The sequence below is a fragment of the Cnephaeus nilssonii genome, assembly GCF_951640355.1.
Source record: "Cnephaeus nilssonii genome assembly, chromosome: 3".
Lineage (NCBI taxonomy): Eukaryota > Metazoa > Chordata > Mammalia > Chiroptera > Vespertilionidae > Cnephaeus > Cnephaeus nilssonii.
Window position 1 is genome coordinate 55222850 of NC_137074.1, and position 25021 is coordinate 55247870.

Here is a 25021-nt window from a genome sequence, read left to right on the forward strand (position 1 = left end):
AACACAGTGTGCTGCATCAACCAATAATAAGTGCAATTCCAATACAGGAAACCCCACTGGGGAGCTCTGCCCAAGCTTTGGGTGATTCTCCCACAGGAAGTGGGATATACTCCCTCTGGAATGGCTTAGGGCAAAACTAGGGTGTGGGCCCCTGGGTAGACATCAGTATAGCCTCTTTTATTCAGAAGCAAAGTAGACAAAGGTTTCTCCATCAGTTAAGTCTAGATATGCACTGGAGCCCCTCTAAGCACTTCTCCTTCCCTGTAAAGACTTGATGATTGTAGGCCTTCCCCACATCAGAAGGCAGGCAGTGCAGAGCTTCAGCATTTTCTGATACTTATCATTGGCATCACCACATAGATGGGCACAGTGAGGTCACATGGCCGCCATCAGGATGGTAAGGCTGGGTTTCCTACAGTGCGTGGGAGGTAGACTTTTCCATATCAGGGTCTCTTCCAGTTATACCGTTCAAGCTGTCCTGGGTACCCAGGAAAGGGGAGGGCACTGGGGAGGATCCTAGGTGCTACTCCACCCTTCCCTTTTCCAAGAGGACATCTATGAGTCTACTTAATAACCCTTAATACCACAAATTGCCCCCTAGTGGGAAAGAGACCTCCCTTCTCTCTGGGAATGGGACATGATTACAGGGCAGACACCTTAGCACAGGTTCCACGGCAGCTGAGGGGGCAGTTGGCTGTGAAATAGGGCTGCAAAGAGAGCCGTAATCTGTGCCTGGCTAATGAGGAGCGACCCGGCCTGTGTTCGGTGAATACAGTGGGGGACAGGCCCATTGGTTACAGACCAGAGGGCAGGGGCCGAGGCCGCGGTGCTCATACTCCAGCAAGATGCGCTGTGTGCTACTGGCATTACCTTTGAATTACCCAGCTCTCCCACAAATTGCTCACTAAGACTTTCCTGTCATTTCTGAGCTGCAATGTACCTTTCTCTAAAAACTCCCCAGTCGCAGAGGCCTTGCCTAGGACAGTGAGGTGCACACAGCAGTCACACATCATAATAAGCAGGACAGCTTGCTGCTCCAGGGCAAAAATTCTGGCCTACTCCTCCTTATCCAAGTGCCTTGTTTTGGGCTCATGACAGCTGCTCAACAGACATTTATTAAATGAACGGGTGCCCTGCTTTATGAATTATATACAGAGCAGAGTCCCTCCTCCCTAAATGCTTCACTGGTAGAGATAATGGCTCCCTCTCCACCACCCCTCCCCCCAAGATGAAGAATGCAGGGAGTCATCACAGAGGTCATGGGGATGGTGAGAGGTGGCTTCACTCTCCAAGGCCAGCTGGCAAATGAGGAACACCACCTATAACTCAAGGCATGGACCAAGCTGTCACCCCACAGACCAGAGGGAGACTCTGCGCCCACCCTTAACAAAAATAGAAGCTGGGTGAGCACCAGACTCCTCCGATTGCCAAGAGCTTCCCGGATCTGGAATCAGAGGTCTCCAACAAGCCTCCCACCAGAAAGGAAGCTCGGCGTGGCTCACGCAGTAACTATTTCCTCACGCCCTTGTTTAGATGTGGATCTGCATACACACAGCCCTCACCCAAACCACCACCCTCCTCACCCCCTTTCAAAAACACCAAATAAGTAGAGGGCTGAGGCACTTAGTTCTGCACAGATATTTTAAATTAATCTTGAAGCAACTTAAAAGGACTGTTTTTCTCCCCTTCCCTACTCCCAGCACATTTTCTGCGGCAGCTGGGTCAAGCCTGAGCAGCATTTGCACCACTGACTCAATGACAAAGTATTCCTGGGCTGCTTTCTTCCCATCATCCGTTCACTCCCTCTGTTTTGTTTATTATATTCTCTCTCTTCTCCCCCCTCCATACACCACACACACACACACACACACACACACACACACACACACACACTTTTTTATAAGGCATGAGAACACCATGGTACATGGAACCTAAACTGAGAGTACCGGATTCAGGGATCATGTATTTGGATGGGGAAAATATATGCCTTTATTTTCACTAACCTCCAACTGAAATATAGCATTCTCTTCAATTATGAATGCAGGCAACAAACTACATTACTGTTCGCAATACCTGTACCTCTGAATACACATCTTCATATCACATCAGGGTTAGTTGTCCTAAAATATCATTTTTGCTCATTGCTACTTCAAAATCAATGGTAATTGTGAGACTTCAAGTAGATTTTATTATTTAACATGTTAAAGAAGTACATGTTGTTGCTATTTTTAAACTTATTAACTGTATTTCAATAATTGTTTTCCAAGCCTGAATATATTATTTTGTACATTTACAAATATTACTCTGAGAAGGGGTCCACAGAACGGTTGAGCCCTGCTGTTGAGTGAGCATGGGGAGGTGGGATTTGAGATTTTCCCTAGCGTCATCAGGGCCTGGGCGGGGACTCGGGGACTAACAAGCAGTGCTCAGTGGTGGCATGAAGCAGGTCCTAGGAGCAGAGGACAGTATGGCTTTTGGATAAGAGCTTGGGTGGGCTTTCGAGACAGACAAAATACAGGCTCTGTCTAATTGGCAGTGTGCTCCTGGGCAGGCCACTCCATCTCTCTGAGCTTCCATTTCCTCCACTATAAAAGAGGAATACCAAAATGCCATGTGAGTCTTGCGAGCATGAATCGAGAAAATGTATGTGTGGCAGCAATTACTGCCTAGTGGACTGGCACTTGTCTGACTCTAGGTCAGCCTTCCCTACCGGGGTCTTCTGGTGCTAAAGGTATGTGGTTCGCCTTGTTTTGGGGTCAGGCACCATCTGTGCCCCATGCCATCTTCCCTTACCCGTGAGCTTCCGGGATGCTGTCAAGTGCCTCAAACTCTGAAATACATCTAGGCAGACCTAGTCCCCTGCCTCCCCCTCTGTCCCTGTCACTGAAATGGCCACGTAGGCCAGGCTGCAAAGCAGGTTCCCTGCCCCAGAGCAGAAGGAATCCCGAGTAGAAAGGAGCTATTCCAGACTTTTCTAACCCTAGTCACAGCAGCCAGAGTACCTGCGACTGGCTTCCCAGAGCCGCTGGCTCCTGACCGGGTGTCTCATAGCGTGGTGGACAGTGACAGGATTCCATAGTCCAAGTGGCCCTTCGCAGAGCAGGCCAGGGTCAGACCCAGGCTGCCAGGCCTCTGGGCAAAGAGCCCTCAGGAAGTCAGGGAAAACCCTGCAACTCCTAAGGTTATACAAGAAACCCCTTTCCATGTCCCTTGATTTAAATGAAGTTCAGAAGTTTTGTTGTAGAAAGGGCTATGCAGTCTTTAAAAATGGCATGTATTGATTTTCTTCTGATTAAAAATTATAAAACATTGGAAAGTACATGAAATTTATACAGAGAAATTAAAATTAACCATAAGCTTGGCCTCTGAGAATCAAAACCATTAACATTGTGTTGAATTTTCCTCCAGTCATACCTATGCTGGCACTCTCACATAAATTAGGATCATCATTATATAAAGTTGTGTTTTTTGCTCCATTTTCCCCCTTTTAGCCCCCCTCTACTCCATCCCCGGCCTTCCCCATGCTACTGTCTGTGTCCATGGGTTATGCATCTATGCATATTATATAGTTTCATATCTTGATTTCATCACTTAAAAATATCTAGAGACATTTTCAATATGAGCTCTGAAAAGACACAAAACCATTATATTAGACACTGTCTGTAAAATTCATAGGTTACTGAGAGCTGCAGAGTAGCATTATGCATTTAAATATAAGTTATTTCCAGAAAACTGAGAGAAGGAGAGCCCAGTTCACTCCCCCTAAAGCACAGATAACAGCAACTCTCTTCTTTACCTTGAAAAAAACCTAGAGGAGATACATTTGTGTCCTCAGCAAAGAAGCACTATATGATATATATTTCTTTTTCCCTTTCTCATATCTCCCCTGATAAGGAGAAAGCTATGAAAATTCACTGCTAGAAAATGGGGGCCTGCTTAAGTGCTGGCTGAGCTGCTGAGGAAAAACCTTCAGAATGAAGTGGCATGGCACAAAGAGCCCTGACTTCAAGCTGAAAAAAGCTGGATTCGTATGTCAAGTCTGCCATTGTAGCCCCAAGATCAAGGAGCACTCCATTTCCCTGCACTTCAGCAGCACCACGCACCTCCAAGGATGGGAAAGCTGTGCAGTTAAGTAAGGCTCTGCATGTGAAATGCTTTGTCAATAGCCGAGTACACTGCCCAGCACTAATCACTCAGTCATGTTACTGTGGCTGGTAACAGTATCATTATTTTTGTTGCTCAGCCGGCTCGAACCATTCAAACGTGTCCTAAGAGGGGCAGCGTCCAGCAGTGGGGAAAAGCATGGGCTTGGCAGCCGCACGGCACTTCCTTGTTTGGCCAAGCTATTTAGCCTCTGTTTCTTCACCTGTAAAATGGGATAATGATGATACACCTACCTACAGGACTTCAGAGGGTTAAAACGAGTTAATTTATACTCAGCGCTCAGAACAGTGCCTGGCGCATAATAAACACTATAAAAGGAGAGCTTTAAGGAGTCAGTGAGCAATGGCCAGAGATGATTAAAATAAATGTGTACCAGCTAAAACCAGTAAATACTTAAAAAAAAAAACTTTCCACAAAAGTCATTAATCAGAAAGCTGGACTGGCAACCTCGATCAGTTTCCCTGAAAGCAGTGGCCACCCGCCCCCAAACCCTAGCCTCAGGTGGGCCGGCTCCCCTCCTACCTTCTCTGCATCCTGCTCGAAGAGCCTCAGCTGGAAGCACTGGTCCAGCTTGAGCTTGCGTACGTGCCACATCTGGTGCAGGTGCTGCCGGGTGGAGTGCAGCTTGTCCAGGAGGCTGGTGATCTTGGGCACCAGGCTCTGGAAGTCAGCGCTGCCGGGGATGCAGTTGCGCCCTGAGAAGCCGTCGCTGCAGCGGATGCACTGCAGCAGCCGCTGCCCCTCCCGGTCCAGCTCCTCCACAGGGGCCTTCAGCACCTTCTTCTTGAGCTGAGTGTGCTCATCGATGAGCCGCCGAGAGCCCTCCACGTCCACGGGGAACTCCTTCCGAGCCAGCATCTCCTGCAAGTCCTCCAGGCGCGAGAGCAGGTGCACGGCGCTGTTGAAGAACTCCTCCAGGGACAGCCGCAGCTCGATCCACTCCTCGTGGTTGTAGTCCAGGGAGCCGTCGAACTCCTCGGTCAGCTGGGAGGGGTCCACCAGCTTCGTGAGGCCCTCCACGGACACCATGCTCGTCTGGAGGGCAGACACAGAGAGGGTGACTCAGTGAAGTCGGGGGAGGGAGGGGAAACCAGGGCAGCTGTAGGCAGGAGGGGAGAAAGTCAAGGGGAGAGGCCAAGGTAAGTCCACATAATAATGACCACAGCCTGCACAGGAAAGGGCCAGTGGGTGAGCATGTGGCCTGCTGGTCATCAGCTACAAATCAGCCAGGGTGAGCAGTTTCAACAGACCAGCTGACTGCCTCCAAAAGCCTCTCCCCCTGCCCACCACTTGCTATTCCAGGAAAGGCTGCCTTTAAGTCTCAGCTGCCTTCATCTTCCTCCTCTCCACCCCCCAGTCACCACAGCAGGACTTCAGATGCTAGAAGCAGGAGTGCCTGAGGGTCTAGTTCTCCACAGCTTGAAAACCCACCCAGGCCCATGACCCAGGACATCATCACGGCTGCATGAAGCAACGTGGGTCAACTTTGGGCTGCAACGGTCTGAGTCTAGCTTCCTGCCTCAGGCTGGGTGGGCCTCTGCCAACACTGAGGCTCTCCTGGTAGCAGATACCCTTCTCCGATTTAGTTGGCCTGGACTGGAGTGTGTGCATGGGTAGTTTTCAAAGCTCACCAGGTGATTCTAATGTGCAGCCACTGATACAAATCTCTGCTAATCTAGGTCCTTGCGACTCAGTGTGGCCCTCTGTGGCAGCATCAGGACCACCTGGGAGCTTGTTGGAAAGGCAGCATCTCAGAAGTCAGATCTGCTGAATCACAATCCACATTGAACGAGATCCCCAGGGACTCTGTGCATTAAACTTTGAGCAGCCCTGTTCTAGAGCACTTTCCCCTTCAAATCTGGCTCCAAGTTTATCACGTCCAGGAAGTCTCCCATGATTATATGCACCAATTAGTCATTAATATCTGCTATTGAACAAGCCTGTACTCTCAGCCTGCATGAGGGATTTCATTGGCTTTTCTTAAGGCACTGCCTTATAAATACTCTTCTGAGTGGGAGGTCCCAGCTCTCTCTCCTTACTTCTTATTTAGGAGGCAAAGACAAGCTTGCTCAACTTGTGGTGAAGGAAGAGGGGAAGGGCTGAGCAGCCACTGAAACACAGTTTTAGGACTTGTTGGAAAGAATACTTTCATTCTTTTCAGGTTATAAATATATAGGCTTGTTATCACCACCTCTGTATACCAAAACCAAACCTACAAAACACAGGGCTCCTGCCCAGCTGGTGTGGCTCAGTGGTTGAGCGTTGACCTATGAACCAGGAGGTCACGGTTCGATTCCCGGTCAGGGCACATGCCTAGCTTATGGGCTCGATCCCCAGCAGGGGGCATGCAGGAGGCAGCCGATTAATGATTCTCATTGATGTTTCTTCTATGAAATCAATATATGTGTGTGTGTGTGTGTGTGTGTGTGTGTGTGTGTATATATATATATATATATATATATATATATATTTTTTTTTTTTTTTTTTAAAGCACAGGGCTCCTAATGTTGGGTAGGGGTGCCAAGTCAAATTCTTGGTGTTATTTAAACAGAGTGAGAATCACTTCGCTCCGATGGTCAGGTTGCTGTGCTCCATCACAGACCACCGGGGCCACCATGCCACACCCAGGCACTCATGGCCTAGGGGGACAGGGCCTGGAATGGAAAGTTGCTGTAAGTTTAGGTGCAGCTCCGCCTTTCCAACAGGCACACGTACAGGTTCATTCGCCTGCAGATGAGGGCTAGGGTTCCAGGAAAGGGGAACAACTTGGATTTGGCTGGAACAAAGGTTCCTAAATCATTGACTTAACCTGTTGTGTTACCATTAAAAATTCTCATATGCTGTCTGGGAAAACCTAGCTAAAGAGAAAATAATAACATGTTCTCCTTGAGTATAAAAGAAAATAGAAAATATGAAGAAAATGAAAATCACCTTTAATCCAGCCACCTCTAATAGTCTGCTAACATTTTCACGTGTCTCTCAGTCTTCTTCATATATGCACTCAAAAAACAGATTTCAGATTATACTGCCCAGACTGTTTAAAAACCTGCCCTTTTAAAATATATCATAAGCATTTTTCAAAGTCACTATTTTTCTAAATATGATTTGCATTGAGATGTAACTGACATATAACTAAATATGATTTTAATGGCTTCATGTATTTGTGTATTAATGTTACCAAAATTAATGGATAGTCAAGATACAAACTATATGTATGTGCATGTATATGAATATATATATACATACATATGTATATTTATATATGTGTGTGTATATTATTGCAAAAAACACTATGATGAATGAACATCCTTGTAGACCATTATCTGTTTATAATTATACTTAGATTTTCAAGAGGTTTTGTTTAGTTTTTATATTAAAAATATTTTCTAAGAAGAATTACTAATCAATCGCTATAAACTCTTTTTAAGGCATTTGAGCCAAATTACAAAGTTGCCCCCAGAAACAACTGTCCTAATTTACATACTCACCAATAGTACACAGAATTGCCTACTGACACTGTGCAATTAGGACAATCTCTTGATCCTTTTATTCCTCCCTAGATACTAACCAGTAAAGCCAAGGAATCCAGAAATACCAGCCACAGACATGGGTACAGCAGGGTGGGTGGAGAAGCACAGTGAGAAGTGTGTGGGTGGCAGGAGGGAAAGGGGTGCTCAGAGAGCGGTCTGGCTCACCTCAAAGATGAATTTGGAGCTGCCAAAGTTGGTCTTCTGTTTCTGCCAGAAGTTGTCGGGTTTAATGATGAGGGCCACATGGATCTCGGCTGGAAAGGCTTCCTGCAGCGTCTTGAGGAGGGGCTTGATGAGGTCCCACTTGGAGCCCCGCATGTCGATGATGACGGTGAAGCCACGTTTGCACACGTCCTCGCTGTGGGAGGTCAGAGGCCCGGCATGGTCACTCTGGGCAGCTGAGACTTTGAAGTGCACAGTCCAAAAGCATCCAGAAATCTGCATTCCTTTTAATCAGGGCCACCCTTCCAACTTCACGCCAGGTCTGCTGGCTGCCTTCCAATCCCACTTAAAATGCACGGCCTCAGAAAACCTTCCTGGCTTAACCCCATCTGCCGGAGGGTGTCTGCCTGCTCCTAGCACTCAGCAAATGACTCAGCCTTCCCTATAGTCATTGGCACTTGATGGGGTGTTTACTGTTTGGGTATTCCAATTTCTGTTTGATTTTACATTTAGTTTTTGTCTCTCTCACTCCTGGGAAGAATCTTTCCCTATTTGAAGACAAGCTCTGTACCAAAAGGGACCCTGAGGCCCTAACAGCTGAGATGGAAAATCCTTGGCATGAGGGCTGCCCTTCCCCATGCCCCTGGCAATGGCAGTCACTGGTACACTTTACCAATGAACCCAAACGGAGCCAAAGAATCCTTTTCAATAAAAGATTCTAAGCTGATTTTATCAGTTGATAAGAGGTGGTACACAAAGTATGAATAAGGCATATTTGCCACCACTGTATTTAAGATGTATTACTTGTAGTTTGAATGTTTATTAACTTATAAAAAATCAGGTTGTTGCCAGGCCGGTGTGGCTCAATGATTGAGCATCGACCTATGGACCAGAAGGTCACGGTTTGATTCCTGGTCGGGGCACATGCCCGGAGTGCGGGCTTAATCCCTGGTGTGTTCCGTGCGGGAGGCAGCTGATCAGTGATTCTCTCTCATCATTGATGTTTCCCTCTCTCCCTCCTCCCTCTCTCCCTCCCTCCCCCCCCCCTCTCTCTCTCTTCCTCCCTTCCTCTCTAAAATCAATTAACACACACACACACACACACACACACACACACACACACACACACACTAGAGGCCCAGTGCGCAATTGAAATCCTGTGAGGAGGCGCCCCGCGGGGGGGCCAGGAGCCACGCCTGACTTGTGCAGTGCCTGCTGCCTCAGGAGTCAGGCCGGACTGGCACCACGGAGGGGCTGGGATCCACGCCTGACTCGCAGCGTCCCCCGGCCCCCTGCCTGTGTCCTCTCTGGGGCCACCCAAGCCACCGTGCCACTCGGGCAGGCCCCCTTGCCTCTGTCTCCATCTCCGCTCCTGGTCTCACCTGCACGCACAACCTCCTCCTGTCTGGTGGTGACCCGTTAAGGAATCCTGGCCTAATTTGTGTATTACCTCTTTATATATAGATATTATATATAGAGATATATTTAAAAAAATCAGATTGTTGAGTCATGCTGATTACTCACAGATGGCCAAATGTGGGACTGATGAAAAAGGTGGATACAGTCTGTTGTCTCGTGTACTTCCATTGTAAGAGTCAGGGTATTAAAAGACTTACTTCAGGAAGTTAAGAGAGGGGAAGCTACTCCTATAATCAAGGCCAGAAGAAGTGACAGGGACCATCTTGAAAACCAAAACTAAGCAGCCTAAGTGAATCAATGAAAATGTTGCTATGTAACTTATTAAAGAGCAAACTTTATTTAAGCACTTGGACTTTATAACTCCTAAGAATCAGAAGCGGGGGGGGGGGGGTGTCAAAATAGTTACAACGTATTAGCTTGGAAGAAAGTTTAGGTTTTGGTAGTTAGAGGGTCTTCTCTTCTTCTTGGCTTGTTTAACCTATCCATTTATTTTATAACTAAAACTATACTTTGGGTAATTCACATTCTTATATAAACACTGGCGTAGAATTTCCTTAGGGTCTTTCACTTAATTTCCTATTCCCTAGATTGTACTTGCGTAAACCACCGTGCATGTTACATGACCCACAGATGTGTGCCTCCACCAACCAATCGCTTCCCACTGCTGGAGGTAAGGCCGCCATGGGGAGAATTAAGCCACAAATGGAAACAAAATACCTCTTCAGGCTTCATCCTCAAATCGCAGCCTGGTGAAGAGACCACAGCCCCTGTGCCCGTGTGAATGTCTCAAGCATAAGGCAACTTCCATGGGCCTCCCAGTTACATGGGGAACTGCCCAGGCAGGAGACTTTCCATTTCTTCTTGCTGATACAAGTCCTGCTGGGACAGGACTCAGCATGGGGAGTTTTGTTTCTCCCAAATCGGTGTCAACAAGTGGCCAGAGTCCATAAATAATTTTCTCTGATCTATTGTATGAAAGCAATGTGCTATTTTCCTAAATGATGGAATTTCTTTCCCATTATAAAAGAAACACCTGCTAAATACAGAAAACTTCAAAGATTTATATAGAGATGCTAATGGCAGGAATTTATAACACTCTGTCCTATTTCCCCCCAATCTTCTTTGTGCATGTAATTTTCATACCATAGAGTGTTCTACTTTTCACTGTAACAGAGTTTTTTCCTTGTCTAAAATTTCTTTGAAACTGGCACAATGAATGACACATAGTCCATCCATCTGCACCTTCACCATGCCTTATTTAATCATTCTCGTTACTCCCTTGCAGAAAAACATATCAACTTACATGTTGTGCATGAGAGTCCCAGCAGCGCATGAGATCCCCTTCGCCCCCTTACTATATTCTCATCAGCACTGAAATATTTGCCCATTTAAATTTGCACCTCTCTGATTACTAGCTGGAGCTTATTGGCCCGGAAGTATTTCTCCTGTGACTTACCTACGCAGTTCTTTCATCTACGTTTCTACTGGGATTTAATGACTTTTCTCCTTGAGCTTAGTTTTGTTCAGCTTGAATCACATCTGCTGCATGCCCACTTAGGTCAGACGCTGATATGACCAACTTCTTTGTGCACCTGCTCCATCCCTGTTGCCATAATTGTGCTTACATGAGAAACCACCATCCCTAGCAACAGTAGGTGTTGCTACCAAGAGCTGGAGTGTGGCTATCCCAGCACCTAAGTGAGGTAGCAGGTTTCTGACAACTACAGTAGAAATAGGTACTAACATTCTCTAGAAGTTCTCCCTCACTCAGGAGATGGGGAAAGAGGCCCAGCGCTGGGAGCTAACGTAATTGGCACCTCTGTGAGACAGCCTGGTCTCTCAAGGTGCTTTGTGTGTTTGGTTTCAAGTAAGAAGCAGAGCTGGGGAGGGAAAAGAACTCACTACATGCTTATTCTATGCCAGGGACTGTGCTTGGGCACTTGACATACAATATTGCACTATCCTCACAATACCTTATAAACTTGGCATGCAACCTCCATGTAAGAGATGATGAAACTGAGGCACAGAATCTGCTGAAGGTCACAGGACTAGCAAGTGGCTAAGCAAATAATCAGAACCACAGCTGTTGACTGTAAAGCCCACACTCGGGTCACTATATTTTATTACATCCCACCATCATCGCCACTGTGAGTGGTGTTTAGGTCATAGGCGGTGGGGGTTAAGGGTCAGCAATGAGGGAATTAGTTAGGGAGCTCATAGGAGATGAGGGAAATTGTGGCAAGGGGTCCAAATGAATGACCTCTATTCTGCAGTCTGCAAATTTACAGAATCACAGAAGCCAAGGAGCATGGCACACTGAGAAAGTTGAAGTAATTCACGCTAGGTTAGGCATAAGGGTAGGGAAGAGAGTGATGCTCTGAGTGCTTCCAACAGCCCTATTCCAAGGAGACTTGCCCAGATAAAGTCTGTACTTTGCCCAGATAAAGTCTCCACCCCCTTGTAAATGAAGCTCCTAGTACCTGAGCCCTAAAATTCTCTGCCCAGAGCCCTTAGCCTACACCCTGGGCCCTTGTGCAGCTGGACCCCAGGTCTAATCCTCTAAGTAGCACCATCAGCATGAGGGTGCCTAGGCCTGAGGGGTGGCAAAGGGCTGCTATTTGCAAAGGTGTGGCTAGAACATGGATGTGTGAGCTGGGGAGTCCACATGCATGTGAGACCCCCCTTCCCTCTACCCCTGCACAGTGGAAGACAAGCTGGGCAGTGGGCACAGAGCGAGGCAGAGCATGGCCTGGGGCTGGTCTCCCTGTGCTGCCAAGTTCTGGCAGGGAACTCAGGAGTCCAACAAGTCCAAGTATGAGGCTGGCCTCCTCTGTCACTATGAAGGTATATCAGTCAAGGTAGAAGCATAGAACGTGTTTTATTTAACAGTTTGTTAGCTGGATATATCAATTTTCAATACTGAGACAGAAGGTATGTGTGTTTCCATTAGTACTCCAGAGAAGAGGCAGGAATGGAAGCAGGTCTAGAATCAGGATGGTGGGAGTGCTGGATTTATCCTAAGGACAATTGGGGGACCACCACCGGGGGGTTTGGAAAGATTGCCTCCAGCTGTGCAGAGGGGGGCTATGCTGGGCTCAGCCAGAGGGAGTGGCAATGGCAGAATCAGAGGAGCCACATCCTCTGGATCTTGGTTAAGGTCCTCCTAGTGCAGATGTCCTTGGGCGGCCCCACCTAAAGCTGCAGCTGTCACCCAGCTCTCCCTGCCTCCCTCCCCAGACTTATTTTTTCTTAGCATTTACTACCATCTGGATCATATATTTTACTTATTCATGTATTGTCCATCTTCCCTCACTAGAAAATAAACTCCACGAGGGTGGAGGTTTTTGTGTGCATTCATTGCTGGATGCCCAGTGGCTAATACAGTGCCTGGTATACGCTGAGACTCAATACGCTGAGGAAGCAGAGGCAGCAGTTAAGGGTATGGAATCTAGAACCATCCCTCCTCAGTCTAAATCCCAGCTCCATCATTTCCTTATTGGGAAACTTAGGCAAGTCACTTTTAACCTCTATGCCTCAGTTCCTGCACTGTAAAACATGAATAATAGTAACTACATCACAGGGTTATTTTAAGGGTAAGTTTAATATACGTAAAGCACTTACAATGGTGCCAGGCACATGGTCTGGCCGATGGAAGTCTTAGCTGCTGCAGGAGACACTGTTGGTGTCCCCCGAGGGCTCCTTTATTGCCCACTGTGCCCAGCTCCGACAGCATTGCAGCCATCAGCTTACACCTGCACCATCTCTGGGGCCTTGCTGATGGGCTCCATTTCTCCAAGAGACAAGTGGGAGGTTATACCCACACCCCAGGGAGGACAGTGCCTGTCTTGTAAAGGGTGCCAAAGCTCAGACTCTTTACCTTCATGCAGAGTGACTCTGAAGTGTGATTTAGGCTCCAGAGCCTCCACATTCTCCCAGATCTCTGAGTAGACTGAGACCACATCCTTGCTTGGTCCTTCCCAGTAGGCCTTTGACTAGAATGGGACCACACCCTTGCTCAGTCCTTCCTCTTTCCTACTCTGTTTCTCCAACTCCCTACTCCCTCACAAGTTTTCCCCGAAGAGAATGCCCTTACTAAATCATTTGCACCTAAAGCCCTGTCTCAAAAAACACAGCCTAAGGTAGTTATTTTTATTATTGTATTATTAATTATTAATAACTAGAGGCCCGGTGCATGAAATTTGTGCATGGGTAGGTTCCCTAGGCCTGGCCGGCAATCAGGGCCAATCTGTGGGGTGACCAGAGGGGTGATTGGGAGGCCCCTGCTGGCACCCGCCATGGCTGTCCTGGGGCCTGTGGGCTGGGGGCAACTCCTGCATTGAGTATCTGCCCCCTGGTGGTCAGTGTGCATCATAGTGACCAGTCATTCTGCTGGTCGTTCTGCCATTTGGTTGATTTGCATATTAGGCTTTTATTATATAGAATAATGACAATATAACTAATATTTCATATATAAATGAAATTCTGAAGGTAATTTGATATACCGTCTGGAGATTTAAAAAGAAAGCTGGGTTGCAAATCTTGACCAGGGAGTCATACTGTGCTTGGCACCTAGTAGGTGCTCAATAACATTTGCTGAATGAATAAACACACAAATGGTGGCAGTGGATGTGCACAGAATAGAGTGAGATCACCCAGTGAAAACGAGTAAGATCAGATGAACCATCTTCTGAGTCAAGGATAGAACACTGAAGGAATATCAATGATTAAGAGGTGGGAGAAGAAAGTAGATGAGCCTGAGGAAAACATGCAGAGAGGCTGGAGAAAGCCCAGAGAGGAGTGCAGTTAAGGAAACCAGGGAGGGGAGAATTTCAAGAGGAACAGGTGTCAACTACTGCAGAGAGGTAGGTCATTAACTGAGATCAGAACCACTGCATCCAGCACCTGAGAGGCCTGGGGTCAGGGGTCAGGGAGTTACAGTGGGGTGCTGGGCAGGACCTGGGCGGGAGATGGGATCAGTCTTCCTAGCTGATCTCTGGGATGACTGGAGGAAAAGTCACCAGAGGCAGTTTTGGGTGCACTCCCATCCTTTGGCCCTGTCTCCCTGACTCCAGAAGTAACCAAGGTCTGCGCACTACCCTTTGGCGACCCCAAGCCCTACAGGGGCTCCCCAACTTGCCTCTTTCCCAAGCCTCCACGCCCCCAGAAATCTCTTCCTTTCGCTCAGTGTGCTCACATGTGAAGCATTTTGAGCAAAGCAAGTTACACTGAAATATAACTAACAGGTTACCCCTCTCTTCCCTTTAGATTATTTACCTTTTAAAAGACAGTAGTCCAAATCAGGTTTTCAGGGGCTGAATCTTTGCACTGTGTATTGTGAGGATGGGGATATAGAAAGGTGAAGCTTGGGACAAAAGGCCTTTAAATCCACAGAGAAGGTGGAAGGAGAGTGAGTGACCCTCCCATCTCCGAGCCCCAACTTCACAGGGAGAATGCAGCCACTGCCCCATCACCCTGCCCCACCACTTCCCATCTGGGGCTTGAGACCTGGGCCCCCTTGGCCAGCTTCTCACCCTCTGTGATAAATTCCAGTCCCTTCAAACTGAGCCGGGAACTGTTTTTCATAGGCCCTCAGGGGCTCTCGGCCCAGAACGTAAACATGCCGGATGACCGGATGATTGATCAGATATTTCTTGTACTCAGTTCTAGACCATTTGTTCTTTTGTTCATTACATGTCACTGGGGCTGTTTGCACTCAGCGAGCCTGTGTTATCTCAAAAAAGCATTGTCACGACTTTATGCCGATGTTTTTTCCTCTTTAGTGACTTTCACTAACCATGTAGGACACATTTAAAATGATGATCTGAGGATTCCCTTTCAGATACTCTGATGAAAATCAGTCTGGGACGAGGCCCAGGAGTCCCCCAGGTGATCCAAGGACAACACTTAGACGCTCTTAAGTGTGGCTTGTGAGAGTTGAATGATAAGGACTCACTCTGTCTAAATCAGATTAGAATAGGTATTAACAAATAGCAGGTCACACACAAATATATCAGACAGAACAACAAAATACAATCAGAACAACATCTCCAAGGAGAACCAACAGCTGTGCTTTACGGGAGCCTGTCAAAGAGGTGAGCAGCAGTCTCTCGAATGGAGTCATTCATTGTAAGCACAGGCTCAGCGGGTTTCTCTGGTTCTTTCTGCAAAGGAGCTCCTCTTCTCTCGGCCTCGGGAGGCTTTCCTATCGCCCGGCAGCTGTTCTCCCACTAAAACAGTCTGAGCTCAGCCAGACGCCCGCTGGAGAGCTGCTTTCTGGGCTTCCCTCTCTACTTCTAACTTGCTATGAAATCACCATGGAGTTTCTGCTTCTTATCATTCTCCTGACCTGGCAGCCTCATCGAAAACTTCTGGGGAAGTCCTGGATGTCCCGCTGGGTGCCCAGAGGTCCTGCCACATCTGATGCCCCAGAGTCCGCTCCTGACCCACTGACCTGGGACATCTGGGTGGGCTGCCTCGGGTCTGACTGGTCCAGGTGAGGGGCCTCAGTAGTGGGTAGTAAGGAACCAATGAATAGGGGTCACCCTGACCCTCTGTACTCCTGGTGGCCCCCATGCCTAGCAGAGATAACAATTCAGCAGCCCACTACAGAACCCAAAGTGGTTTTATTAGGCACAGTTCTTGTTTGCAATGCTTTCAAGTATCTTCAGAGAAGGCTGAAACTCTTCCTTCTTTAACCCTCTCCTGGCTCATTCCCACACTCACATGACTGGTCTGCGTGCTGGCCTTTGAATGTCCCTCCTGTCTTAGCTGATATGATTACCCCAGCCCTGTGTCACACATTAGGGTTCTCAATTAGTTTAGGGCGCTCTGGGACCTGGACAGCAGGGTGAGCACCTGCCAGCGACAACCCCAGGCCAGGACTTCCCTCTGGGTTGGAGGTCTGGCCTCAGGGAGCCCAGTGCCACTTCCTTCCAATGCCGGCTTCCTCAACGCCTCCCCAGGTCCCTCTGGATTCCATCCCAGCCACAGCAGCGAACCACTCTGGATACCTCCCATTATCATCTGTTCAAAGAGTTGGATATAACTGCTTCCTTCTCCCCGGGGTCTTTCCTGATTTCCTCTGTCAGAGTGCTTTCCCCATCACTAAAACACACAGCCTCTATTACCCACACCTCTTTTAACGCCTTTAGTAATTTCAATTTTGCATTACACTTTGCCCTCCCGTCCCTCTATGTCTTTATGCTTGTCCACCCCAACCCCATCTTCCCTCTTTTTTTTAAGATAACTTCTCACATTTCAAGTTCAATTCACATGCCTCTTCCTCCAAGAAGTCTTCTCTTATTGATACTTTTCCTCTCCATCCCCTTCCATCCCCAATGGGATAAGGGTTCTCGCCATGCACTGCCACCACCTGTGGCAATTTTCCTATGGGGTAACTACAGCCAGTCTCCGGCTGATCAATCTCTGTACCTCTTACAGAGATTTATCTGACTCAATAAGAGCCTAGTTAGGAAGGTGCTGCATAGATAATATTGTGCCATCTAAATAGATCATATTATCCATGAATTAATTTATTCATTCAACAAATATTTACTGAGCACTCACTTTGTGGCTGGCCCGCTGCTAGGAACTAGGGATATAAATAGAAACAAGACAGAAACATGAAGGTTAAATTCTAGGGGGAGAGATGGGCATAGATAGTAGCTAGATAAACAGAATAAGTGCAAATTGTGACAAGTCTTAAGAACTTATCAGGTCATCAGGACAGGCCACTATGAGGAGCTAACAGTTTAAGCAGAGATCAAAACTATGAGAAGGAGCTAGTTAAGGAGACAAAAACGGAATAATGCAGGCAGAGGGGGAAGCTTGTGCAAAGGCCCTGAGGTGGAAAAGAGCCTGTATGCTGGCTGCTGCTCCACTGCAGGAAGGAAGCAGAGGTGGTGACGTGCAGGAATGAAGCAGGAGACCAGCAGCCAGCCCGGGGCTGGAGCGCTAAATCTTGAGAAGCTCAAAACCTCAAGCGAGAGAAATAGAAAATGAGAGTCAAACTACGAAACAGAGCAGCTGTTTTTTATAAAAATGGGACATACACACATATTAATGATAAGAGCTAATTTTATTGAGAACCTGAGAATCTATCTTTGCTAAGCATTTTATATGCATTATCTTATTGATTCCTCATGTGAAACTCCCAAGTCACTGCTATCATTATCCCGCCCTCTAGTTAAGGAAACCGAGGTTCAAAGAGGTTGAATAACTTTTGTAAAGCCACCAGGAAGAGGTAAAATCAGTATTTGAATCTGATCTGTTTGATTCCAGGATCTGTTAGGCTACCTTGCCTCAAGGAGACACAGGATGCTTGAACTTGAAGAAACTTTAATGCTTATTCTTGCTAATCTTCATTTTAGTGCTGAGGGCAGCAAGTTCCAGCAGAAAGAAGTGACTTGCTCAGGGTCACACCATTGGGTGGATGTTTGGGCCATTTGGACCAGACATCCAGGTATCAATCTCCCTGCTTCAGGTCCTCTATTAAGCCACAAGGACTCTGGGACTGAGAGGAAGGAAAATCCTCCTAGACATCAAGTAATCTGGTTTGGGGACCCAGGGTATCCTGTGTTAGAGTGCGGAAACCCCTTTCCCAGGAATGAGGGCCACCCTGCTCCTGGTTTCCACTGTGATGCCACCTAGGAACATCTGGAAGACCCTCACTTGAAACAGCTGTTGGAAAAAATATAACATTTCTCCATCACGATGACAGATGGGGGAGTAGAGATCTGCAATGAGCACCACCCCAGCAGACCAGGCAAGGGGGCAGCAAGACTTTCTGCTTAGTATGGGCTGCTGGGGCTGTTCAGTTGGTGATAGTTGTGGAGTGTGGGGTGTCAGCCATGTGGGTGTCAGAATCGTAGGGTGGGAGTCCAGGAATGCCCAGTGCTTGAGTTGTGATGGAGCAGAAGGAACCTTCGAATCAGACCTAATCACTAAGTTGTCCAGGGAAGGTGGGTGACAAACTGATCACTGGGGTAGAAGATTAGACTGAGCAGCGGGTGATGGAGCAAAGGGCAGTCGCGTGAAGGACTTCCTGCTGTCTGAGGGCAGCACGGGCCCTGCCACACACAGCACCGGCCCTGCAGGGGCAAGGAGGACCATCAGTGCCCGAGGTTTCACCCACAGAGCTTGGATAGCCTTTACCCTGGAGACAGCTCGGAGAGCAGAAGCCAGGAAACGAGGAAGAGTAGCCCAACAAATCACTAACTTCACACTTTCCCCCGGAACGGTGCTGTCCCCAGGTCTTCCTGAAGTCATTTCAGGAGCCAGATCCTCTGCTCAGAATTCAAGGAGGAAGAAAGGGCCTGGAGTTCTGAGGAAGAAACCATTTCCCTGAGCGGCTAGAGCGGGGTTCTCCAGCCATTCTCAGGTGGCAGGGGTCTGGCTGCAGCAGCTAGATTTTGGTTCCACCCTTGGCCCATCACTCTGATCTGTGTCAATCTGTTTTCTGCCCCTTATTGCTATTCTAACAGCAGCTTTGCTGATTGCCCCAAACCACACCACACCCACTTTCTTAAACAACCAGAAATCAGCAGGCGCAGGCGTTAATGAAAAGTGTTAAAGACACATTAGCACCTGCGTTAAGCTTTCTAATTGTATAATCAGAAGCAGTAAAAAGAAGGGAGGGAGCGGTGCCATATAAAGAAATGAGCACTCCATGGAATGCTGGGTCCTGCATGAGTGATGGCGGTCGGACGGTTCTCACACTCGTCCTTCACTGTGGTGTGGGGGGCACCTGGGTGGCTCCAAGTCCCAGAGGTGGGAAGGAGCTCCGAGAGGTGGCAGGGCTCCCCTGCCGGCCCGCTTCCCCCTCAGCACTGTCCACATCTGGCTCTCTCTCACCATGATTCAGCCACCATCAAGGCCCCTCAGGATCCATGCACCTCCATCCAGAGGGGGTTTGTTTGTTGGTTTTTGTTCTGTTTCGTTTTTATAAGAAGACACTCTCTGTCCACTTCCCCTGGTCAAGATGATTTCAAAGAATTTGTGTTTATTGTACTCGGTTGCCAACACATCCTTTGCCCCTGCACCTGTCCCCTGTGAGGCCAGGACTGGGGGCAAAGTCAAAGGTGCTGCTTTATTCTAATCCAAGCCTCTGCAGTGAGGAGGTTCTGACTCACTGGTCTGGGGCTGGCTCAGCAGTTCCAGTCTCTGATGACGCGCATGTACAGCCATGGGTAAGTTCTGCTACAGAAACGATTCTGGAGGTTTGCTGGCCCATTTCCAGGTCTGGAAACTCCCCTTTGCCAGGTCCCACCCCTGACTTTGCCAGAAGCAAAACCAACTCTGGCCCCAGTCAGAGTCCCTGGGAAGCCCCCGACTGGAGGCCAAATGAGAAAGACTCTTGGTTTTTCACCTGCTTAAAGCCTGCTACCCAACTCCAGCCCAATGAAGCTGTTTAAACACACACAAAAAACTGACAAACAAAAGGCTCCCATTGCAAATGTGCCCCGGGCAGAAATGTGGCTGGTGCTCTTTCTTCCTCCGCCCCCCACAGGGCACGGTGAAGTATTAAATAGCACAGACCCCCAAGATCACGTCCTGCATCCCCGGGTGTGGCCATAAAGTGACAGGAGGCTGAAAGCACAGAGGACCTCCACCTGCAAACGGACTCTTCTCCACGTCACCTTTAAACAATACACTTTCTAAAAATCAAGTCTGCTCAGAAGGAACAAAGGTTTGCCATCCTGAGACAGAAAAGCATGCCACAGGCTGAATGCCAAAGAGAGTTCCAGAAATGGCTGGGTGACAACCAAGGAGAGACCATGCCGCCTTCCACAGGCTGGCTGCCTCCGAGGGGCCCGCGGGGTGAGCTGCATAAACCCTGGGTGTTTGCTAATCAGCCAGGTTACCCGACATCTCCCAAGCTATGAGACACAACCACCATTCACCAAAGGGACAGACCTGCTTTCCACATCAGACTGGGCTGCGGAAGGGGTTTGGAAGGAGCTCCTGGGAGATGAGAGAAGAGAGCGTGGAGATTCCTGCAGAAGGGCCGGAGCCATCGCTCCTAGAAGTCTGGGGCCAGAGAGGGAAGGTGGCAGAGGGGGGTTCTGGGGTGATGGACGGAGAATGAAATATCCATTTCCGAGAGCAGCTTCCTGCCCTACGTCCCACTCTCCCTCAGAGAGCGGTTCATCCCTTCCTTCTGGGACATTCATAACATGAAGCAGAAATGAAATGGAAACCAAAGCAGCAGAATGAAAGGAAGAATGAGCTGGAAACAAACGACAACCTCTCCGCTTAGCCCTGCCAGAAGCTTCCTCCACGCCTTTGCACCCCCAGACAAACCCCAGGGACACGCTCCTCTGGCCTTCGCCATAGCCCCTTCTCTCCCCACAGTTAGGCTGCGTGAAAATAAGCCATCTGTTAACTTTAAAAAGTCATTATAATCCCTGCTCAGACACCTGTGAGTAGCAAACCAAAGATCAAGCCCACCTTCCAAAGACTGTGACCTGTCTAACCACAGCGCCTCAGTCACCATGACTGTAAGAGGCTGAGCCGAGAGACGCTGCGGTGGTATGGCCGGTGCCGGCCTGTGCTGCAGCTGGCCAGGAGGCAGAGTGGTTACTCTCCTTTGTTCACTCTAACCACAATTCCACCATCATCACTCTTCTCCCCTCTCGCCGCATCCCCACCTCTCCTCACACCTTCACAGGACCCCCTCCCCTGCAGCTGGGCTCCTGTTTCCTGTCGGGGCAGGTGGAGTTCTCATTTATAAAACCACACACTTCCTCCAGGAAATAGTCTTTGGTCAAAACTCACCTGCAAACACCTTCCTCTCTCACCTCCTCCTCCTTACCTTAAGGAACCCTCAAGTTCTTGAAAGCCCAATGCTATCTGCCCGCACATCATGTACAGACACATGCCCCACAAACCCACCCACACAGCTACCCTGTGGGCACACACCCCCGCACCCCACCCCACCCCCCGGGCTTTGCCACCGCAGCCTTCCTTCCCGCTGACACCAGGCAGGGTTGTCCTGGCGCTGATGCGGGCCCTGTGATTGCCAGGGAAGAGAAAACTGTGTGATGGCTCAGGCACTAGTGCAAACCTGAGAGCAGCAAGGGTGGTCCTGGAGAGCCAGGCGGAGGACACCTGAGAGACTAACCAGGCAGGGCTCTGAGGGTTCCTCCTCATTAGCCTGCAAGTCCAGGGGCAGCGTGTGAGAAAGCTGGGGAGCTACTTGGCCATTGTAAGTTGGTGTGTATGTAAGAAGTAAACAAGTGTCCTGTGTATGCCCAGAATTATAGTAAACCCGGGCCCATGTGCAGGCATCCTAATGGGCCGCTCCACCATGGTCAGGGCTGGGGGAGTAGTTCTTGCCTTCCTCCACATCCAAAACAGGGAGTTTCTCTTCAGCAAATGAGTTCTGAAGCCTAAGCGTCCCGTACAGGCAAGCAGCCTGTGGTCGAGAGATGAGAGGTCATTCTCTTCGTGGGCAGGGGACCAGAGTGGGGCGTGTCACAGCACAGGGTTCAGACCTTGTCTCAGGCACCAGGCCAAGAGGAGTTGCTGTGCAAAACCTGGCACATGAATTACTAGTGATGGGAACATGAAACTCCAGCTCGGGACAGCACAGAACAGTCTGAGACGAGACGGAGAAAAACGCATCAGTTTTAGGGGTTTGGGTAGCTCTCCTGACCTAGAATGAGTCGGGGCAGGGAGAGGGAGGCTCTGAGAGAAAGGAATCCGGAGCAGGGCCATCAGGACACACTGGGATTACGTCAGTAAATTATCCGGAAAACATTTGTCCTAGCTGAGTCACCACAGCTCTGACAATGTGCTCCCGTCGTCTGGGTTCTGGGAGACGTGGGGCTGGCTGTCACACTTGCTCAATTTAGAAACAGAAATGAGCCTCCTCGGTGAGACAGTCCACTCCAGGCTCCCAGGCATGCTCCTCCGTGCTCCATCCTCAGGCAGGGCTCTGCCTTCTCTCCGCCGCCGAGCCAGTCCACCCGCCCCGGGCTGGGCACTCCCCGTGGGCACAGCCCCTCACAGAGGAAAGAGGACATCTGGAAGGAGACCTGGGTCTGGCCTCAGTGACTCTGTGTCTGGAAAAAAGCCTGGCATTGGCTCCAAGGGGTCGGGGGTGAGACACTGCTCTCCCTCCTTGGGGAGCTCCCAATCTAATTGAGTTCGGCCAGCTTGCAAAGTGCTGTTCTGCAAACTCCCCCAGCAAATGAGACCCACCATCCAGGTCCTCATGAAATGCACTGTGTATCCAGGAGAGCCTTGTGGAGGGTCAGAACTCATAGAAGACACTGGGCCCATCACCACTGTGTGAAGATTTTCTAGATTCGGAAGTTTTTTCCAAACTTTGTTCAAATTATTTTGTGCTACTTAGGTGATGCTGGATTTTAAGAAAGAAATTCTTGCCCTAACCAGTTTGGCTCAGTGGATAGAGCGTCAGCCTGCAGACTGAAGGGTCCCAGGTTCGATTCTGGTCAAGGGCATGCACCTTGGTTGCTGGCACATCCCCAGTAGGTGGTGTGCAGGAAGCAGCTGATCAATGTTTCTCTCTCATTGATGTTTCTAACTCTCTATCCCTCTCCCTTCCTCTCTGTAAAAAATCAATAAAATATATTTTAAAAAATAATTAAAAAAGGAAGAAATTCTTAAGAAGTCTTTTTTATCCAAGAAGAAATGAGATCGAGTGGAACAGGTTGGAGGAGTGTGTGTGTGTGTGTGTGTGTGTGTGTGTGTGTGTGTGTGGCGGGGGGTGAGGGGGAGGGTGTCCTTTAGTAAAAGCTACAGTGGTGAAGTGGTCCAGAGATTATCTGCAATGAGTGAGTGTATTCACCAAGGTTACACTCTCAGCAACAAAAAGCCTGGGTGGTTTTTGTCCTCATCTTCCATGTTCAGAGAAAGAAAATAGTGTCTGGAAGGGAAGGTTTGAAAAGACAAAGACTTTTATCTTCAGTGTTTGTGGCTGATGAAAACATTGAGGGAGAAGTAGAAGTTCCAAGAGATAAGTGTGCTCGGGGCACTGTGACTTCGAATCTACCCAAGACTGAGGACAAACAAACCAACAGGAAGGATAATTTTTAATAATAATAATAATAATAATAATAATAAGATTTGACTTTTAAAAAGAAAGTTGAGAATTGACTTCAACATACCACATTATTTAGGCATTTGTTTTCCCCAAAAATAGCATCACTATAAAATGCCCAGTTTCAACTGGCAGTTAATACCCAGGCTATTTTCACAAATGTTATTTTATTAGATATTTACTACAGTTCTTGATGATACATGATAGGAAACCCACTTTGTGGTTTAGGTTTAGGAAAAATGATTGTTGCTTAGGGTCACTTAAGTTTCAGTGTTTCAATAACATTTTAAAAAGTAAAACCTGGAAATTCCAAGGTCTAATGAGTGAGGAAAGAGCAGAATATTTGAAGTCTCTGACAAACATCCACCTATGTCTTCTTGGGCAGCTAAGCCAAGGTATTCCACCACTTGGTGGCAGCATATCTAAGTTGCCAGAAGTGTATATAATAAAGGCAGTGTGTCTACAAAATTAGTGTTGTAATATAAAAGGTCAATATCCAATATATGCTAAAAACATACACAACCCCAAACACCAGTGAAGGACACTTGGTAAGACTTAACCAATGACAGGTGAAGAGAGAAATACAAAACATGCTGAAAATGATCATATAAGGGGAAGGGAGAAACAGCCCCAAGTCTGGAACCCACCAAGTGAAAAACACTCCATTCTTCCCTCATCCTTGGCTGTCTCTCTAGCATCTTTCTTCAGGGAACTACTTTATTTCCAACATCCTAGCAAAACGAGTCTGGACTAAATTTAAATCACCCTGATGCCCTAGCATGAATTCCAGAAAAGCCTGAATGTGCTAGGACTTATTTCACCTGACATGCTGAAGTTCACCTAATCGAAGTGGAACCAGAAACATCAGCTTCCTAATAAGCCTGCTGTTGGTGAGCCTAAAACACAAATTAAAATCGCTACACCTAAGCTTCAGAGGCTCCTTCAACATTGCTGCCCAGAATACAAACTCCAAGGAGGCCTCACTTTCTTGGTGGAAGGCAGATAAGGACCTCGGTCCAGATGAGCTCAGAGGAAGTTAAAGTAACTTTGGGCCAAGCCAGAAGCTGACAACACCCAGAGGCAAAATTAAAAACTCAGGTAAAAAAAACAATTAAGTCTATCTAGATTTCATTTTAGATCTGAACTTTAATGTATGGTGCCCATTAAGAGGCCAATTAGTTAGGGAAAGCAAAACGAATGCTAACCTGGCGGACCCCACAGGGCAGGCCTGAGGACCAATTACTCTTTCAAATCCAGGATCAGGTTTAGGTGCAGCGCACGGGGCCCTTCGCCAGGGTTTCTCGATGACCATGATAGCACTGTTTGCGCAGTGGGGCCTGGGCAACGATGAGCAATAAACTTAAACTTGGAGAAATTAGTAAAGGCACACTGGAAAAATAAATTGGGAAATTTGGAAAACAATTTGGCAATGTGTTATCACCAGTCTTAAAATCATGTCCATGATTGCCACAAATCTATCCCAAAGAAGCCATCTAAAAGGTAGAAAAAAGCTCATACACAAAGATGTTTACTGAGAGTTATTTATAGCAATGAAGTTTTGGAAGTAACTTAGACATCAAATGATGGGGTTAAAATTAAAATAGGGTGCATTTCAAGACACACTATTAGACATAAAACGCTTTTAATGTTAAGAAAGTATTATTATGGTATAATGCAAAGT

General features: G+C 47.9%; 1 protein-coding gene across 4 annotated transcripts in view; it reads right to left on the reverse strand.

Annotated features, from left to right (window-relative positions):
- Positions 1-25021, reverse strand: part of LOC307096987 (kalirin) — a 473518-nt gene that overhangs the window by 230335 nt on the left and 218162 nt on the right. For all 4 annotated transcript variants that reach the window (XM_079766806.1, XM_079766805.1, XM_079766804.1 and 1 more), the window contains exons 4-5: positions 7860-8052; positions 4687-5199 (exon numbers count right to left, since the gene is read on the reverse strand). In XM_079766806.1, coding sequence (XP_079622932.1) covers positions 4687-5199; positions 7860-8052 — 706 coding nt within the window. The remainder of the gene's footprint in view (positions 1-4686; positions 5200-7859; positions 8053-25021) is intronic.